Consider the following 13,284-nt stretch of genomic DNA (forward strand, 5'->3'; position numbering starts at 1 on the left):
AGCTTAGATTGGTAGGTATATTACATATAGTATTCCTGTGAGTTTAAGGTTCCAGTGATGTGTTCTATTATATCCTTAGGAGTACCAGGCGTGCTGATTAGCCTATTAATCTGGTCTAGCCCAGCCTGGTACTTGGCACTGAGTGACTTATTAAGTTTATGAACAAACTCAAACTTGATCCCGCTCACCAGTAAATTCTTTTCAGCAAAGTATCTGTTGGTGAATTTAGGGTTATTTGGACTGGGATTTTTGGATTTCCCAGTGTTAAAGTTGAAATACACCAGACACCACAAGCAGGGCATGTTGTTCTTAAAAGTCAACATCAACTTTAGTACTCTTTCTTTCACAAATAAACTATTCTGTTGATTCACTGTTCCGTTAGATAGACTAGAATTGCTTGAATCGCCAGACCATTGCGATAGATAATAGTAGTTAGTAGAGAGTTGTGTCAAGCTGTGGAACATATTCAAGTTACTTACGAATTTATGATTTATATCACGAGTTAGTTCCATTACATGGTTAAGCAATTCTACCAGCTGAACGTTTTCAATAACATCCTCAGCAAATTCCACCATTTTAGAGTTTAAAAAGTGGTTATAATACTGCACAAGGTCACTTTTAAACCTGTAATAGGGCACGTCCTTGTGCATTGGACAGTATAATACTAACTTTAGATCATTTCTCACGGTAAACAAATCGATATAGTTATTTTCATCCACATCCAAGTTTATAACAGTCTCCAGTGAGTTATTTTTTTGATACTGTTGCCCATTATTGGAGCTGTGTGTATTATTAAATAAGTTACTTGTGGCTGGGTTGTGGTTTACCGAGTTAGCATACGGACTTAGGTTTAGATTATTTGAGCTTGTAGAACTTGAGCTTGAAATAGCAATTGGGCTAAGAAAATTATTAAACACTGTGTTATTCAGTGCGTTGGAGCTACTGGTGTTTGAGTTCTGAAACCATAAAAACAACTTAAGTTCCAAGTCAGGAACTAGTTTAACAGGCTTAAAGGGCAGGTGATCCAAAACCCTAAGCTTATCTAACATCTCTTTTGTTACATCTGGAAACAATTCATCTTTATACAAAGTGTTATTGTTTACAGATTTATTAGTTTTATCCAGAGCGTTGGTATTTTTAGGAGTATTAATATTATTATTGAGTGTAGCGGTGTTTGGGGGAGAAATCTGATAAGACTTACTGACTTTGGTATAATAGTTGAAGTTGAAAAGGTATAAAATATTTTGATATGAGTTGTGATAGTTGAGTGGTAGTACAAAGAAACCAGTTTCATTATATATGTCTTCAAGTCTATTTTCCCTAGCTAACAAAGTTTCTTTAACATCTGAAACCTTGGTGTTCATTTGAGTTTGTTCAAGTTTTGACAAGATTTCACTTCTTAATAGGGAAATCCCATCAATTTTAAGTCTTATTGAGTCTCTTTGTAAATTCTCATGATCTTTGTAGTTGTTGTAAAGAGTCAAAAGCCTGTTATTTACCTTCATTAAGGTGAGAAACCCGTTTCTCGTAAGTTCCAAGTTATAATCGTTATTTTCCAGGGCTAAAAAGTCATTTTTCAGCTTCTTCTCCAAAACGTTTAACTTCCTGAGAATTTCCAAGAATTTACTCATAAACTTCTTAGTGCCTGTGTAAACGTTATGTTCATGCAAGTTATCTCCCACGGCTATTTTAATACTTCGCAAACAACTGAAAACCAAGTTAATACAAGAACTTGACATCACTGACTCTAGTCCATGATAGCTTTCAGTTTCCAAATCAATCTTATCACTATCCTCAACATTGGCAGTTGTTTCCTTATTTTTGAACACTTCCTGAATCTCCTTTTGGTTTGATTTTCTGTTATCTACAGTATCCACAGTGTCTGCAGATGAGTCAAATGATTGATTAATCAGGTGTCTATGCTTGTTGATGAAATCCTGAAACTCCACTTCAAATTCACTTCTGAAAACTGCATTATCTGCGTTATTAATAGTATTATTAGTATTATCAATGTTAGTAGTATTATCAGTTGGTTGAGTAGATGGAGGTTGATCCCTATTTGGGGGTTGAGTATCAAACACAAGGGCTTCACGGGCTGAAACTAGATCATATGCAGAGTCATCTAATGAGTTGGTTGAGTCTGTAGAAAGAGGTTTAAGATCTACTGAGGTTAAAGTTGAGGTAGTGGTGGTAGGATCCTGACTACTAATAGACGAGTATGACTTTAGGTCTGAGATATAGTTGTAAACCCGCTCTGAGAAACAGGCATACTTCTCATCTGTGTATTTTGTACCCTTCAAATCAGCCTTTAGCCTCTTACAAATCTCTGTTATTTTTTGGCTTTTCAAGTACTTTTGCAACTTTAGACTATCCAACTCGTCTTCAGATTCCATAACTACGTCATTTTCTACAGAGTCATGGTTTACCGTGTTAACCATAGTACCACAAACATTATCAGTGTTATTATTAGTATCATTGTTGGTATTAGTATAAGTGTTGGTTGTGTTTACAAAGGCTGAAGAACCAGCGGCGTCAAAACTTACGTTACCTGCATCAATCTCAGTCATAACATTGTCAAGTTCCATTTCTACATCCAACTCAGGGTCTTCTACATCTACAACCATACTTTCCTCATCTACATCAACAGGTACTTTATCCTTATAACTAATATCCACATTGTGATTAGTGCTAACAGAATTATTAGTATTAGTGATTTTATTTGAGGGTTCGTTTTGATTCTCAAGTGATAAAACGTAAAAGGACTCATAACTGTCGACAGATTTAAACTCGCTGCTCATGGCTTCATCAGCGCTACTACTATTAGTGGTATTAACAGCTTCACGCTTAGGGGAAATAGTGTTCTGAGGAGTTAATCTAAAGTTGGAAGGGTCAAAATCGTCAAATTCTTCATAGACAGAAGAATCACTAGTTATAGATTCAACGTCGTACAAATTATTATCCTCTAAAAGCTCTTTCTCTTTATTTGCGATATTTTCAGAACTCCAAGATTTAGATGAAGAGGTAGATTCTGAAACATCAAACGTTTCAACCACCTGTTTCATTCCAGAGAGCGTCATTATCCTTTATTCAAAATTAAGGTAATAAACAAAAAATGTGTAACCCAGTTTAATTTACAAATATTTTCCTCATTCAAATTAAAAGAATAAAAATATAATTAAATCAAAATCGAATATGTAATACTGTGTTACCACTTGTGATGTCGACACAATATGATTTTCTCAGATTTATAAAAATTAGATAATTAAAATTATAATCTTTAATTAAATAATTTTTAAATGGAAATTACCAAGTATATGGGAAAATTTACTAATAAATGTGTACAATATCTGAATAAAACATTTGAATTTGATATTAAGAACAATTAGTCCGATTCTTTTAATTTATTTACATGTTTTCATTTTTCTTTCTCGGGAAGAGCTCAAATATTAGTCCGAATAATTTTTCTTGGAATTCTTCGAGGAGAGAAGAATCCAGTTCTTCTATGTTTACGCTCATAAAAATCCCCCTTTTATAAATCCTTGCTAAAAAATATTATTTTAAAATTTGGTTAAATACCTAATGTGTTTGCGATTTCGGATGATATAGAATCCAGGTCTCCCAAAAGTGTCGTCCCAGAACAATCTCCATCCTATTAAAACTTTATTTTAACAACTCAAACCAACTATTTAACTCTTTAAATACAGTTTATTATAATATACCTTAATATTTTTAAGTGGAAAGGAACAATGCAAATCTTTACAGGTGTAGTTATTATCCCCTACCCAGAAGTAGGTACTTTTTGTAAAAACAACTGCGATAAAGTTTAAGTTTATATTGGAAACCGAGAATTGTCTCCTGAAGATTTCCATCAAAAAATATTTTACAACTTCTTTCAACTGTGTGGCATAATCTCCACTTAACTTCATTAAAATAATAAAACTATGAGGTATAAAATTAGTTTTAAACACTCCTTTTAAACAATATTTATATAAATGTATATTATTCACTTTATTATAAAATGTGTTGATGATTCCACCTTTTTTAGTTTTCTTTATTTTTCATCTTGTTCTTGTAAGTTTTAAACCTTCTTTTGAATATATCGGAAACACACCTTTTAGTAAAACCAGATATACTTTATACACCCCTAGAAATGAGACATTTTCTTCCAATTCCAAAACGAGTAAATTTACACTTGGTTCAAACCAGAATGAGCCTGAAGGGGAGGATTTTCAGTATTATGAGCACATTCCTGTTATGTTGAAAGAATCAATGGAATACCTTATAACTGACCCCAAAGGGTTGTATTTAGATGTTACCTTAGGGTACGGAGGCCATACTGAGGAGATTCTAAGACGCCTTAACCCTAAAGTATTTTTAATACATTATTACACTGTTTAGGGCAAACTCATATCAATTGACAGGGATCCAGAATCCGTTTATTTTAACAGAAAAAGGCTAAAGAGTTACATTGAAGAGTCAAGATTATCTGTAGAAATTGGAAAGTTTTCTGGCATAATTGATCTTTTAAAGTCACACAAATTACCTACAGAGGGATATACAGGGTTCTTTTTACCCATTTTACTATTTAAACTAGTTATATCAACTTTATATCTACTGTATAAAGAGTTTAGGATAGTTGCTGACTTGGGACTCTCTACACATCAACTTGAAAACTCTAAAAGAGGATTTAGTTATATGAAAAACGGACCACTGGACATGAGAATGTCAAGTCCCCTTAATGATCCTTTTAATCCTAATTTTAAAATTGATGTTAAATCCTCCGAAAATACAGCCTACCAGGTACTTAACACCCCAATAACAATGTTAATTTATGATTAGTTGGTTAACAAGTCTGATGAATCTACTCTGAGGAAGATTTTCAAAGAGTTTGGACAAGAGCCCCGTGCCGCATCAATCGCCAAGAAAATTATCGAAGTATCATTAATAGATTTTATTATTTAGTTAATATTACCCTATAAATATTTGTAGAAACGGCGGATTCTGGGAGAAATCGACTCTACTGAGAAGCTTAAGAGTGTAGTTATGGACTCCTTACCAATGTTCCACAGGAGTAAAATGAGAACACTTTCTCGGATATTTCAGGTTTTCCTAATACTTTTACTATTTTACATGATGTAATATAAAGAACTATAGGCGCTGAGAATTAAAGTGAACGATGAACTTAATGAACTAAGCTCTTTTCTCAATTTTATTCCTCAACTCCTTAAATATAATGGGAGATTTGTATGTATATCCTACCATGCCCTGGAGGACCGCCTGGTCAAGAACTCGTTCATAAACCTAAGAAACTTCAAAACTCCAACAGTCAAGTTTAATATTTTAACCAAGGTTTGTTTTAATGATTATTAGCCTTTAGAAATGTATATCGCCAACCCCTGAGGAAATAGATTCAAACATCAGGTAAACTCGTATTGTGTTAATTTTATTTAGGTCCAGAACAGCCAAATTAAGATGCATTGAAAAGGTAAAAAAATAACTCAATATAATAAAACTACACTATATATCATGTAATTAAGGGGAAATTTGTAAAAAATGATTATGCGATTCTGTATATAAGATGTATCCCGGAATCAGTTTCAACCAGGTCACTAATCTCATTAACCTTGAGGTTAAATGAAGCTTCAGTAAAAGGTTTTTGCATTGTGTTTCGATCAAAGAAGCCTAAATCACCTCCTTTCCTTGCACTTGAACACTCGGATTTAGCCGTTGCAAGTCTCCTGAATTCTTGATCCAGGTTTTCAGATTTCCTCAGCATTTCCAAATAACCTTTCATTTCATTCACCGCTTCTTCTTTTGTTCTCGTTACGGCCATTCCAGTGTTTCTATTCACTGGATTCCTAGATCCAGTGTGCTTTAGTAACAGGTGAGCACATCGCACCTTATCCATGGTAAACTTGATTATTGTATTAATTATTTTACAGTTAAAAGTATAGCAGGGTTTATTCCTAGAAGTTATCTTCTACAGGGAGCTTGTTTTTTTGCTCTGATTCTTCCAGCGTATCCTGATTTTGATTTCATATAATCCGTTCCGTTTAAAAGTCTCCTTCTTCTATTTGATAGAAATCTAAAACTAGTTTTATTCCACAAAAAATTTAGAAAGCAACGAATCATCACATGTTAGGAATATTTTTAGAATTTCTTAGTATTTTCAAATGTGTGGTAATTTACCAATAAAATAACACAATTTTAGAGTTTTCACCAACACATTGGGTTAATTTTAATAAATATTATTTTGTTTATGTATAATGGAATCGCTAGATTCCTCATCGGACTTTTACCTATTTGATAGGCTGTTTAACAGGTCCTTCTCAGAATATTGGAAGTTATTCTGGACTGATTATGACTTTAGCAAGTATAATTCAGTCAGAAAAGAATTAACTGAATGCTTAGATTTCTTACAAACACATTCACTTCCTCAATATTTCCAGCATGAATCTGGTAATTTACTACTATCTACTACAAAACTTAGTATTCTAGTTAATAAAAACTTTAGAATCTCCAAAAGGTGATAGTACTAAAGAGGAGCCTGAATTTCAGAAGAATATAGAGAGGGAACGACTGAACAAACTTCGAGTTGTTGAAGAACTTCAACAATCTTTCGAGCTTCTGAGCATGGGCTGTATTCACTTTGACCTGATTTCTAAGAATGAGCAGTTTGAGGATGTCCACACTGAGAACATAAAGTATCTTATGCTTCCTTATTTAACTGCTCACGTATTAGTTGAGAAACCTGATATGCAAAATCGATTCTCTATACTAAAAAAAGTCCAGGTACTACTTCACTAAATTCTTTCATTACTAATATTGAGATTAGATTTATTTAATTGAGTTTATGAACACGTTGTCACAAATGGATCTTTTAAGGCCTGACGAGCTCCAGTTATGGGAGACTAAATTTGCGAAATCCTCAGAACACTCTGGAATAAATGAACGCGGTAGAAAGAGTGAAGACATTAGAAATCTTAGAATAAAACAAGCATCATTTGAACGTGACTTGAAGAAATCATTATCTGAAACATTCCTGTCCTCAGGATCAGTTGAACGGTTTTTACAATTCGTTAGTTTTTTCCCGTTTATTTTGTGTAGAGATTAGCGGAGGACTCTGATAGGGAAGAGTTTTATCGCAACACTTTGTTAAGCATTTTGAGATTATTTTCAATACAATCCCTTAACCACTTGAATTCCATTGAAATGGAACTACCTTTTATTGAAAGACGAGAGTTAAACAAACTCGCCTTTTCAGATGGTACACAACATATAAATAGTAATAACCCTTTAGAGCCTAAAATTGATGTCAAATCCTCCTCTTCTAAGCCTTGGTTTTTACATATTGATAAGAATTCAAAGGTTCTATCTCACTTATCCCACTTAACCCAGCTATAAACTTTCATATCTCTCTATAATTTTTAGCTGGATCCTACACTAGTTCGTTCATTATACAAGAGGATGGTTTTCCTTCCAGGCCATAGTAAGATTTTGTATAGTAAAATTCATCAGATTTACCCACAATTTCTCTGGATGAATGCGCCCGTATTGAGATGGAAATGGACGTGTAAGTTAGCATCTGAATGAATTTCTCAGTAAAACAATCGGAGTAAAGAATCGTTCCAAAAAGAAGTATTCTTCTGATAACTCTGAAACGGTATCACCTTTTCTCATTTTATTCTTAGGAGTCTGAGAAATCCAGTGTGTGCACTGACGAGGAGAGGAACTGGGATGACTGGAAGGACGATCACCCAAAAGGCCAAGGAAACAAGGACATAAACATTGGATAACTCACCACATACTATTTATCACCAATAATTAATTTTGTGTACCATATTATTTATACCCTAATTTTCATTTTATCCCACGCGGCAATGATTGGTATTCTTTTACTGCCACTCTTTTGGTACCCAGACCTAACTCATTATAAACGCCAAATTATATTATTCATGCTATAAATGTGTAATTTAATACCTAGCTTCGTTTTCTATCCTTATCATCGTTAACAGGTTCTGGAGCTTCTCGTCACCAGGATATCTCTATACCCATTCATTACCAATAATACATTTTATAGTATATAATACATTTTGTAGTATATAGTGATGATAGTATATAACTGTGTAGTAGTGGATAGTGGAGAATACGTTGGAGAAATGTGTTAGAATGAGTTTTTTGGCTTTAATTTCACCGGCAAACCGGCCTGCCATATCAGGCGTTGAATGCCCAAAACTGGCAATTATACTATTATGAAGAGCAGTCCAATTAAAATAACCTAACACAACATCAGATCACTATATATAATATTACTATATATAATATTAATATGTAAATATTAATATGTAAATGTGTAGTTTGGGAAAGTGGAAAATACTTTGGGAAGCATCGAATGGTATGTTAAGCTGCAAGATGTCATTCCAATAGTTGAAAATATCATTTGAAATCGTGTTCAGATACTTGAGAACGTTCACGGTGTACTTTTCATTGTAAAGGTTAGTGATGTCGAACTTTTCGTAGGCTCTGTTAATTGCGTTGAAATCAGGTACAATATCCGAGAATAAAATTTTCTTGGAGGAGGTTTCAATCACTTTGAGAAGATCCAGTGAAGGCATGACCTTGGATAGTTTTTCCATGAGGTTGCACCTATTTTGCAGTCTCTTCACATAGTTCTCATAGTTGCTAAGCTCATTCAAGGCGTTAAGTCTATCCATAAACACAAACACCTTATTTAACCATGTATCCTTCAGTTCCTTATCTATCTCCCTCTTGGTCTTGTTCACGGAATTGTTACCTAAATTATTTGTATCCTTATTGTTATTAGTATTGGAATTGGAATTGGAATTGGAATTGGAATTGGAATTGGTGGTAAAATCTGGAGTTCTGTATGGATTCAAATTTGAGATGAAATTCTTGAAAATGCTAAGTTTCTGAAGGAGATAGTAGCGTTCACACTTAACGAATGACGAAACAGCGGAAAGCGTAAAGTTAAAGCAACAGAGCTTAGTTTCAATGTTGGAAAGGAACTTGCAAAGGCCTTGAATAGAGCCGTAAGGCAGTATTAATCCAAAATTTTCCTTAAAAAGGTCGAGTAAAATCCCACTAACCAGTGAGGTGGATGAACTTAATGTTGCCTCGTGTATTAACAGGTCTGCGTCATTTGCTATTTTCTTCATCTTACTACTCTCTGAAGTGTCTTGGCATATGGCTATTTTCTTAACCTTTTGATTTCTTTGACCTGATTTCTCCTTTTGTTGTATCACGTAACCCACCGTCGGCATTGTATGCTCCAATCCAGCCGCCAAAACCTCAATATCGTTATCTTCGTACACTTTATAATACCCGTCTTTATTTATATATATATCCCCAACCACATTTGCTCCACCATTCACATTGTTAACCGAGTTGCCAGTGTTAAGAGTATTAGAGTTGAGAGTATTAGTCGAGTTAATAGTATTAATAGTGTTGAGAGTATTAGTAGAATTGATAGTTGGAGGTTGTGTGGGAATAAGTTCGTGTACTATGAACAGGTTGTGATTATTTGACATTGCTGAGGTGTTTTGGTGTATTGAGTTGATCAGTTTCCTGGAGCCGGGTGGGCCATAGATTTCCAGAGGTTTTTCTCGTTCCCTTAAATACAAAAATGAAAACACGCCGTAACAATGATCGCCATGCAAATGTGTTAAAAAAATACGATCAACATTCAAAGGGTCTAAGCCAATGCTTTCAAGTCCATTTTTAGTACCTTCTCCACAATCAAACAGCCATATCATACTATTGGCCAGATTTCTTCTGTAAGTTGATCTTGTTTTAACATTTTGAGCTGAGTTCATATTTTTGTTAGGCATGTTTGACTGTGGATCAGAAATCCTTTGAAAAGCCATGGTGGAAGTTAGTCTTGTAGATGTTGGCTGTCTGGATCCAGACCCTACGAAGTGGATAATCCAATCGCCGGTATTCTTAAATTTGTAAAGCTGCTTCCTCCCGATTTCGTGAACATTCTTTAAGCTTTGGGGTGAAATGTAAGAATGACTTAAATGCTTTAGCAAATGGCTCAGTTCAATCTTCTCATATTTCACCGATTCTTCATTCTTTAGTTTGTTTATCTCTACATTATCAAGTCCTGATTCACTAATTTGCTCATCTGAGTTTGGAGGTTTAGAAATTTTTATAAAAGATTTAACCTTAGTTAGGATTCTCATAACTCCCTTTTTGAACCTGATAAACGAATATTTAAGTGATAGAAATCTTTGCCTAGCTGGGTTTATTATGCCGTATTGTATGAAGTCTGATAGAATTGGATCCACAATCTTCTTCAATATGGAAAAGAGCTTATATTTTAAAAAGTGGAAATTAGTCATTCGTGCTCTGTAGATATCAAATTCGCCCAGTTCTACCGTGTCCTTAATCTTATTGTATACATAGTGTGTCGAGTATAATAATTTTGACCTTTCACCAAATAGTTCTGATAGCATATCATCATCGGTGTTTGTGATAGTCTCAACCATAGAATTAAACTGTTCCTTCACTATTTGATCGATTTTCTCAATTAGTTTCCCGAATCGTAGGAATTGGTCTGAGGTCCAATTACACTCCCTAATGCCATCACGTGGCTGGGAATGCCATACATTCCAGTGTAACAGGTGAACAAAGCTCTTGATCTCTTCCAAAACGCCTAGTCTAGCCAGGTAAGTTTCAGAGGACTTAACGTAGTTCTGGAGTCGAGTGTAAATTGTGTCCTTAGAGCGTCTCTTTAAAAGCTTATCGGATGGACTTATTACCTGCTCCTTCTTGTCAACTGTTTTTCTAAACACTGAGAAATCGTCTGATAGAAAATTTAGGTTCTTGTCTCCTGAAAACTCAAACACACCCTTCACATCATCATTGTAAACTATCAACTCATCTAACAGGGACTCCTTATCTAATATTTCATGCCTTATAGGACTACTTTTTATTGATCCTTTATCAACTATAGATTTTAAAACTGCGTTTGTTGATCCAGCTGGTGGACCGGGAGAATTAGGGCTGGAGTCAGTCACGTTTAAGGGAGGTTTATGGGATTCTACCAGGATTCTTTCATCTTTTAAGTGAACAGTTTGGTCTCTATAGGAATTAGAGTCATTTAATCCAATTTTATGCGATTTATTTTTCAAAAAACCAACTTGATTTGTGTTATTGTACAGGTTATAAAATGTGACAAAACAAGAGATATTTGAGGGTCTTCTGTGCGATAAATGACTGGAAATTGTTAAACATTCTTTTAAATTAGAAATAATTGAGAAATGTATGAGAAAAATTAAAATATTTTTCATAGTATAGTTCAAATTTAGGTAAAATCCTTAGTATAATCTACACATCTCAGTAAAATAACAAGAGTTAAAATTTTTATTAATTTACATCTCAAATACATATAATTTAACCATAAAAACGGGTTTTATCTTACACAATAATTGTTATGGTGTAAAAAGCATTCACATTAAACTAGTTTAATTATTCCGTATTTTACAATTAGGCCCAAAACTCCGCAAAATATCTGAAATGCAATCAGAAACAAAGACAACTTTTCCTCCTCCATAGGGCCGAAAACCTACACATTAAACTACTATTAGAACATACCAATAAAAACAAATTAAGTAATGTTAAATTCTTTGAATTCTCCAGTTTTTTCGTCCTTCCATTAAATCTAACTCAGATTTAACCCATTTACACAGTTTTTTGAAAAATTTATTAAAATGTGTTAGACAGTACCTTGGAACTCTATGCCTTGGACACGGTATGAAACCTAACAGCTAACAACAATTAATCATTAATTTATTACCTGTGGAATTGATAGTAAAAAGTTAATTAGTTGAGGCAGAAAGATAAATGGCGCCATTTCACACATGTTACTCATTATTAATACGACAGAGAAAAACGTTCCCTAACCAATTACTTTACAGTGAAATTTACAATATTTATATAATTTCTTACCGAGAATAGTGTGTAAACATTCCCTACAAATAACTTGGCCGGGTACCAGTTGAAACAAATCAATGCTATATTTATCGCGATAAAAGGCATTGTGAGGTATAGTACATAAATTTTCTGAATCATTTTATTTACCGTTTAGTCTAACCTTCTCCAAATTCATTCCAAATTCTCCATATTTTACACCAGAACTCTTATATATATCCTAACAACTATTAATAATTGTATTTACCAGTGAATTTGAAATCAGAATGAAAAGTGACATGACAAGAGATTGGCCAAGTTCCAGCCCATTAATCCCTGTACACAAGTAATATGAATAAATTACCGGCGTATATATTTATAGAATTAGCGCAAAACACTGTTAGAATTGCGATATAAAAACAACTCAGCAGTTTAACATATGACCCACTGTTAATTGGTTTTGGTAAATATTCTAAAATGCCAATTTTAGTTCCACAGTAAGCCAAACACAGTGGCAAAGATGCTACAACGGATTTATTTATCTATTTCATACCTAAAACGGGGCCTGCAATTTTACTAAACCAGTTAAGTAATAACACGTCATCTATTAGTCCCTGATAATTATAAATTCTATATTAAGTACCAGTAGAGTCATTAATACTATAGACGCAAGTCCAGGGTTAACCTTAAAGTACTACACAGTAAATTAAGTTTATGAAATACTTTTCCACATTTATCTCCGAGTAATAATTGAACAAAAATCATCGATAAAATGTATAAAACACAGCCAACCAACGCTCCTGGCTCGGGAACCTTTTCATCAGTTTCATTGTTAAGATTATTACTAACTAGTCCTAAACAATAGGTGTGTAAAGAAGATACCTCTGAGTTTCAACAGTTTTATTAGAAAAAAAGTACCAAAATAGGTCAAAAATGCCAATACTACAACAAATAGCTGAAAATAAACAAAATAATAAAAAATATAAGAAAGGTTCTTTAGTGAATAGGTTGAAACAAGGGAAGAAAAGCTAAAAATTATAGGAAATAAGGAAAAAAAGTTTATGGAAGGCTCACAAACTGAGGATAAACTTCTCCTCAATTTAGGTATCATCAATAAAACATCAATACCAAACACACCAATATTTACTTAGTTAAAATTATTAATAATATCACACATACGCTCAGATATTATTTTAAACTTGATAAAACAAGGCAAAATATCATGAATCTTGTTACAAAGATGTAAAATTAATAAAAATAATTATAGCCACGAGTTTTGTGTAAATTATAATACGTGAAAATAATTAAAAATAAATTAACTGGGTGGAATCTTGAAAACAACATTTATGTGTA

General features: G+C 33.5%; 7 protein-coding genes across 7 annotated transcripts; 2 read left to right on the plus strand and 5 right to left on the minus strand.

The window, feature by feature from the left end:
* Positions 1-3: 3 nt before the first annotated feature.
* On the minus strand, positions 4-3,142 carry TpMuguga_01g00111 (uncharacterized protein). The gene has a single exon (XM_760545.2). It carries the CDS (start codon positions 3,075-3,077, stop codon positions 21-23), a length of 3,057 nt encoding a protein of 1,018 aa, XP_765638.1. The 5' UTR covers positions 3,078-3,142; the 3' UTR covers positions 4-20.
* A 202-nt stretch (positions 3,143-3,344) lies between these two features.
* TpMuguga_01g00112 (uncharacterized protein) lies at positions 3,345-3,982 on the minus strand. The gene is made up of 3 exons (XM_760546.2): positions 3,720-3,982; positions 3,577-3,649; positions 3,345-3,542 (listed from the first exon to the last, which is right to left on the minus strand). Exons 1-3 carry the CDS (start codon positions 3,924-3,926, stop codon positions 3,406-3,408), a joined length of 417 nt encoding a protein of 138 aa, XP_765639.1. The 5' UTR covers positions 3,927-3,982; the 3' UTR covers positions 3,345-3,405.
* Positions 3,941-5,517, plus strand: rsmH (MraW methylase family protein). The gene is made up of 7 exons (XM_760547.2): positions 3,941-4,368; positions 4,399-4,800; positions 4,840-4,935; positions 4,990-5,103; positions 5,155-5,349; positions 5,378-5,421; positions 5,452-5,517. Exons 1-7 carry the CDS (start codon positions 4,027-4,029, stop codon positions 5,495-5,497), a joined length of 1,239 nt encoding a protein of 412 aa, XP_765640.2. The 5' UTR covers positions 3,941-4,026; the 3' UTR covers positions 5,498-5,517.
* A 15-nt stretch (positions 5,518-5,532) lies between these two features.
* PIN1 (Peptidyl-prolyl cis-trans isomerase NIMA-interacting 1) lies at positions 5,533-6,172 on the minus strand. Its single transcript, XM_760548.2, has one exon. It carries the CDS (start codon positions 5,906-5,908, stop codon positions 5,558-5,560), a length of 351 nt encoding a protein of 116 aa, XP_765641.1. The 5' UTR covers positions 5,909-6,172; the 3' UTR covers positions 5,533-5,557.
* Positions 6,173-6,184: 12 nt separating this feature from the next.
* Positions 6,185-7,842, plus strand: Igbp1 (TAP42-like family protein). The gene is made up of 9 exons (XM_061304919.1): positions 6,185-6,459; positions 6,515-6,792; positions 6,836-7,078; positions 7,108-7,267; positions 7,301-7,368; positions 7,432-7,489; positions 7,519-7,573; positions 7,603-7,663; positions 7,692-7,842. The coding sequence occupies exons 1-9, from the start codon at positions 6,267-6,269 to the stop codon at positions 7,794-7,796; spliced, it is 1,221 nt and encodes a 406-aa protein (XP_061161496.1). The 5' UTR covers positions 6,185-6,266; the 3' UTR covers positions 7,797-7,842.
* rnz (Beta-lactamase superfamily protein) lies at positions 7,828-11,312 on the minus strand (the record flags this gene model as incomplete). The annotated part of the gene is made up of 4 exons (XM_760550.2): positions 7,828-7,922; positions 7,981-8,045; positions 8,151-8,278; positions 8,378-11,312. The coding sequence occupies 4 exons, from the start codon at positions 11,310-11,312 to the stop codon at positions 7,847-7,849; spliced, it is 3,204 nt and encodes a 1,067-aa protein (XP_765643.2). The 3' UTR covers positions 7,828-7,846.
* A 116-nt stretch (positions 11,313-11,428) lies between these two features.
* alg7 (Glycosyl transferase family 4 protein) lies at positions 11,429-13,253 on the minus strand. The gene is made up of 12 exons (XM_061304920.1): positions 12,814-13,253; positions 12,655-12,785; positions 12,575-12,625; positions 12,485-12,545; positions 12,296-12,454; positions 12,200-12,267; positions 12,116-12,160; positions 11,971-12,084; positions 11,819-11,920; positions 11,749-11,789; positions 11,617-11,683; positions 11,429-11,587 (listed from the first exon to the last, which is right to left on the minus strand). Exons 1-12 carry the CDS (start codon positions 13,040-13,042, stop codon positions 11,477-11,479), a joined length of 1,179 nt encoding a protein of 392 aa, XP_061161497.1. The 5' UTR covers positions 13,043-13,253; the 3' UTR covers positions 11,429-11,476.
* Between the last annotated feature and the right edge of the window lie 31 nt (positions 13,254-13,284).

Source organism: Theileria parva, chromosome 1 (assembly GCF_000165365.1).
Source record: "Theileria parva strain Muguga chromosome 1, complete sequence, whole genome shotgun sequence".
In the NCBI taxonomy this organism is placed as follows: Eukaryota; Apicomplexa; class Aconoidasida; order Piroplasmida; family Theileriidae; genus Theileria; species Theileria parva.

What these genes read in the sequence shown, in the direction of transcription:
- TpMuguga_01g00111 (XM_760545.2), bottom strand. Translation starts at nt 3,077, where the DNA reads ATGACGCTCTCTGGAATGAAACAGGTGGTTGAAACGTTTGATGTTTCA.
- TpMuguga_01g00112 (XM_760546.2), bottom strand. Translation starts at nt 3,926, where the DNA reads ATGAAGTTAAGTGGAGATTATGCCACACAGTTGAAAGAAGTTGTAAAA. An exon ending in TTCCACTTAAAAATATTAAG is followed by an intron (nt 3,650 to 3,719) that starts GTATATTATAAT and finishes AAGTTTTAATAG; the next exon opens with GATGGAGATTGTTCTGGGAC. An exon ending in CGAAATCGCAAACACATTAG is followed by an intron (nt 3,543 to 3,576) that starts GTATTTAACCAA and finishes AATATTTTTTAG; the next exon opens with CAAGGATTTATAAAAGGGGG.
- rsmH (XM_760547.2), top strand. Translation starts at nt 4,027, where the DNA reads ATGATTCCACCTTTTTTAGTTTTCTTTATTTTTCATCTTGTTCTTGTA. An exon ending in TAAGACGCCTTAACCCTAAA is followed by an intron (nt 4,369 to 4,398) that starts GTATTTTTAATA and finishes TACACTGTTTAG; the next exon opens with GGCAAACTCATATCAATTGA. An exon ending in CCGAAAATACAGCCTACCAG is followed by an intron (nt 4,801 to 4,839) that starts GTACTTAACACC and finishes ATTTATGATTAG; the next exon opens with TTGGTTAACAAGTCTGATGA.
- PIN1 (XM_760548.2), bottom strand. Translation starts at nt 5,908, where the DNA reads ATGGATAAGGTGCGATGTGCTCACCTGTTACTAAAGCACACTGGATCT.
- Igbp1 (XM_061304919.1), top strand. Translation starts at nt 6,267, where the DNA reads ATGGAATCGCTAGATTCCTCATCGGACTTTTACCTATTTGATAGGCTG. An exon ending in ATATTTCCAGCATGAATCTG is followed by an intron (nt 6,460 to 6,514) that starts GTAATTTACTAC and finishes TAAAAACTTTAG; the next exon opens with AATCTCCAAAAGGTGATAGT. An exon ending in CAAACTCGCCTTTTCAGATG is followed by an intron (nt 7,268 to 7,300) that starts GTACACAACATA and finishes ATAACCCTTTAG; the next exon opens with AGCCTAAAATTGATGTCAAA.
- alg7 (XM_061304920.1), bottom strand. Translation starts at nt 13,042, where the DNA reads ATGATACCTAAATTGAGGAGAAGTTTATCCTCAGTTTGTGAGCCTTCC. An exon ending in TAGTATTAATGACTCTACTG is followed by an intron (nt 12,546 to 12,574) that starts GTACTTAATATA and finishes TATAATTATCAG; the next exon opens with GGACTAATAGATGACGTGTT. An exon ending in TTCTATAAATATATACGCCG is followed by an intron (nt 12,268 to 12,295) that starts GTAATTTATTCA and finishes ACTTGTGTACAG; the next exon opens with GGATTAATGGGCTGGAACTT.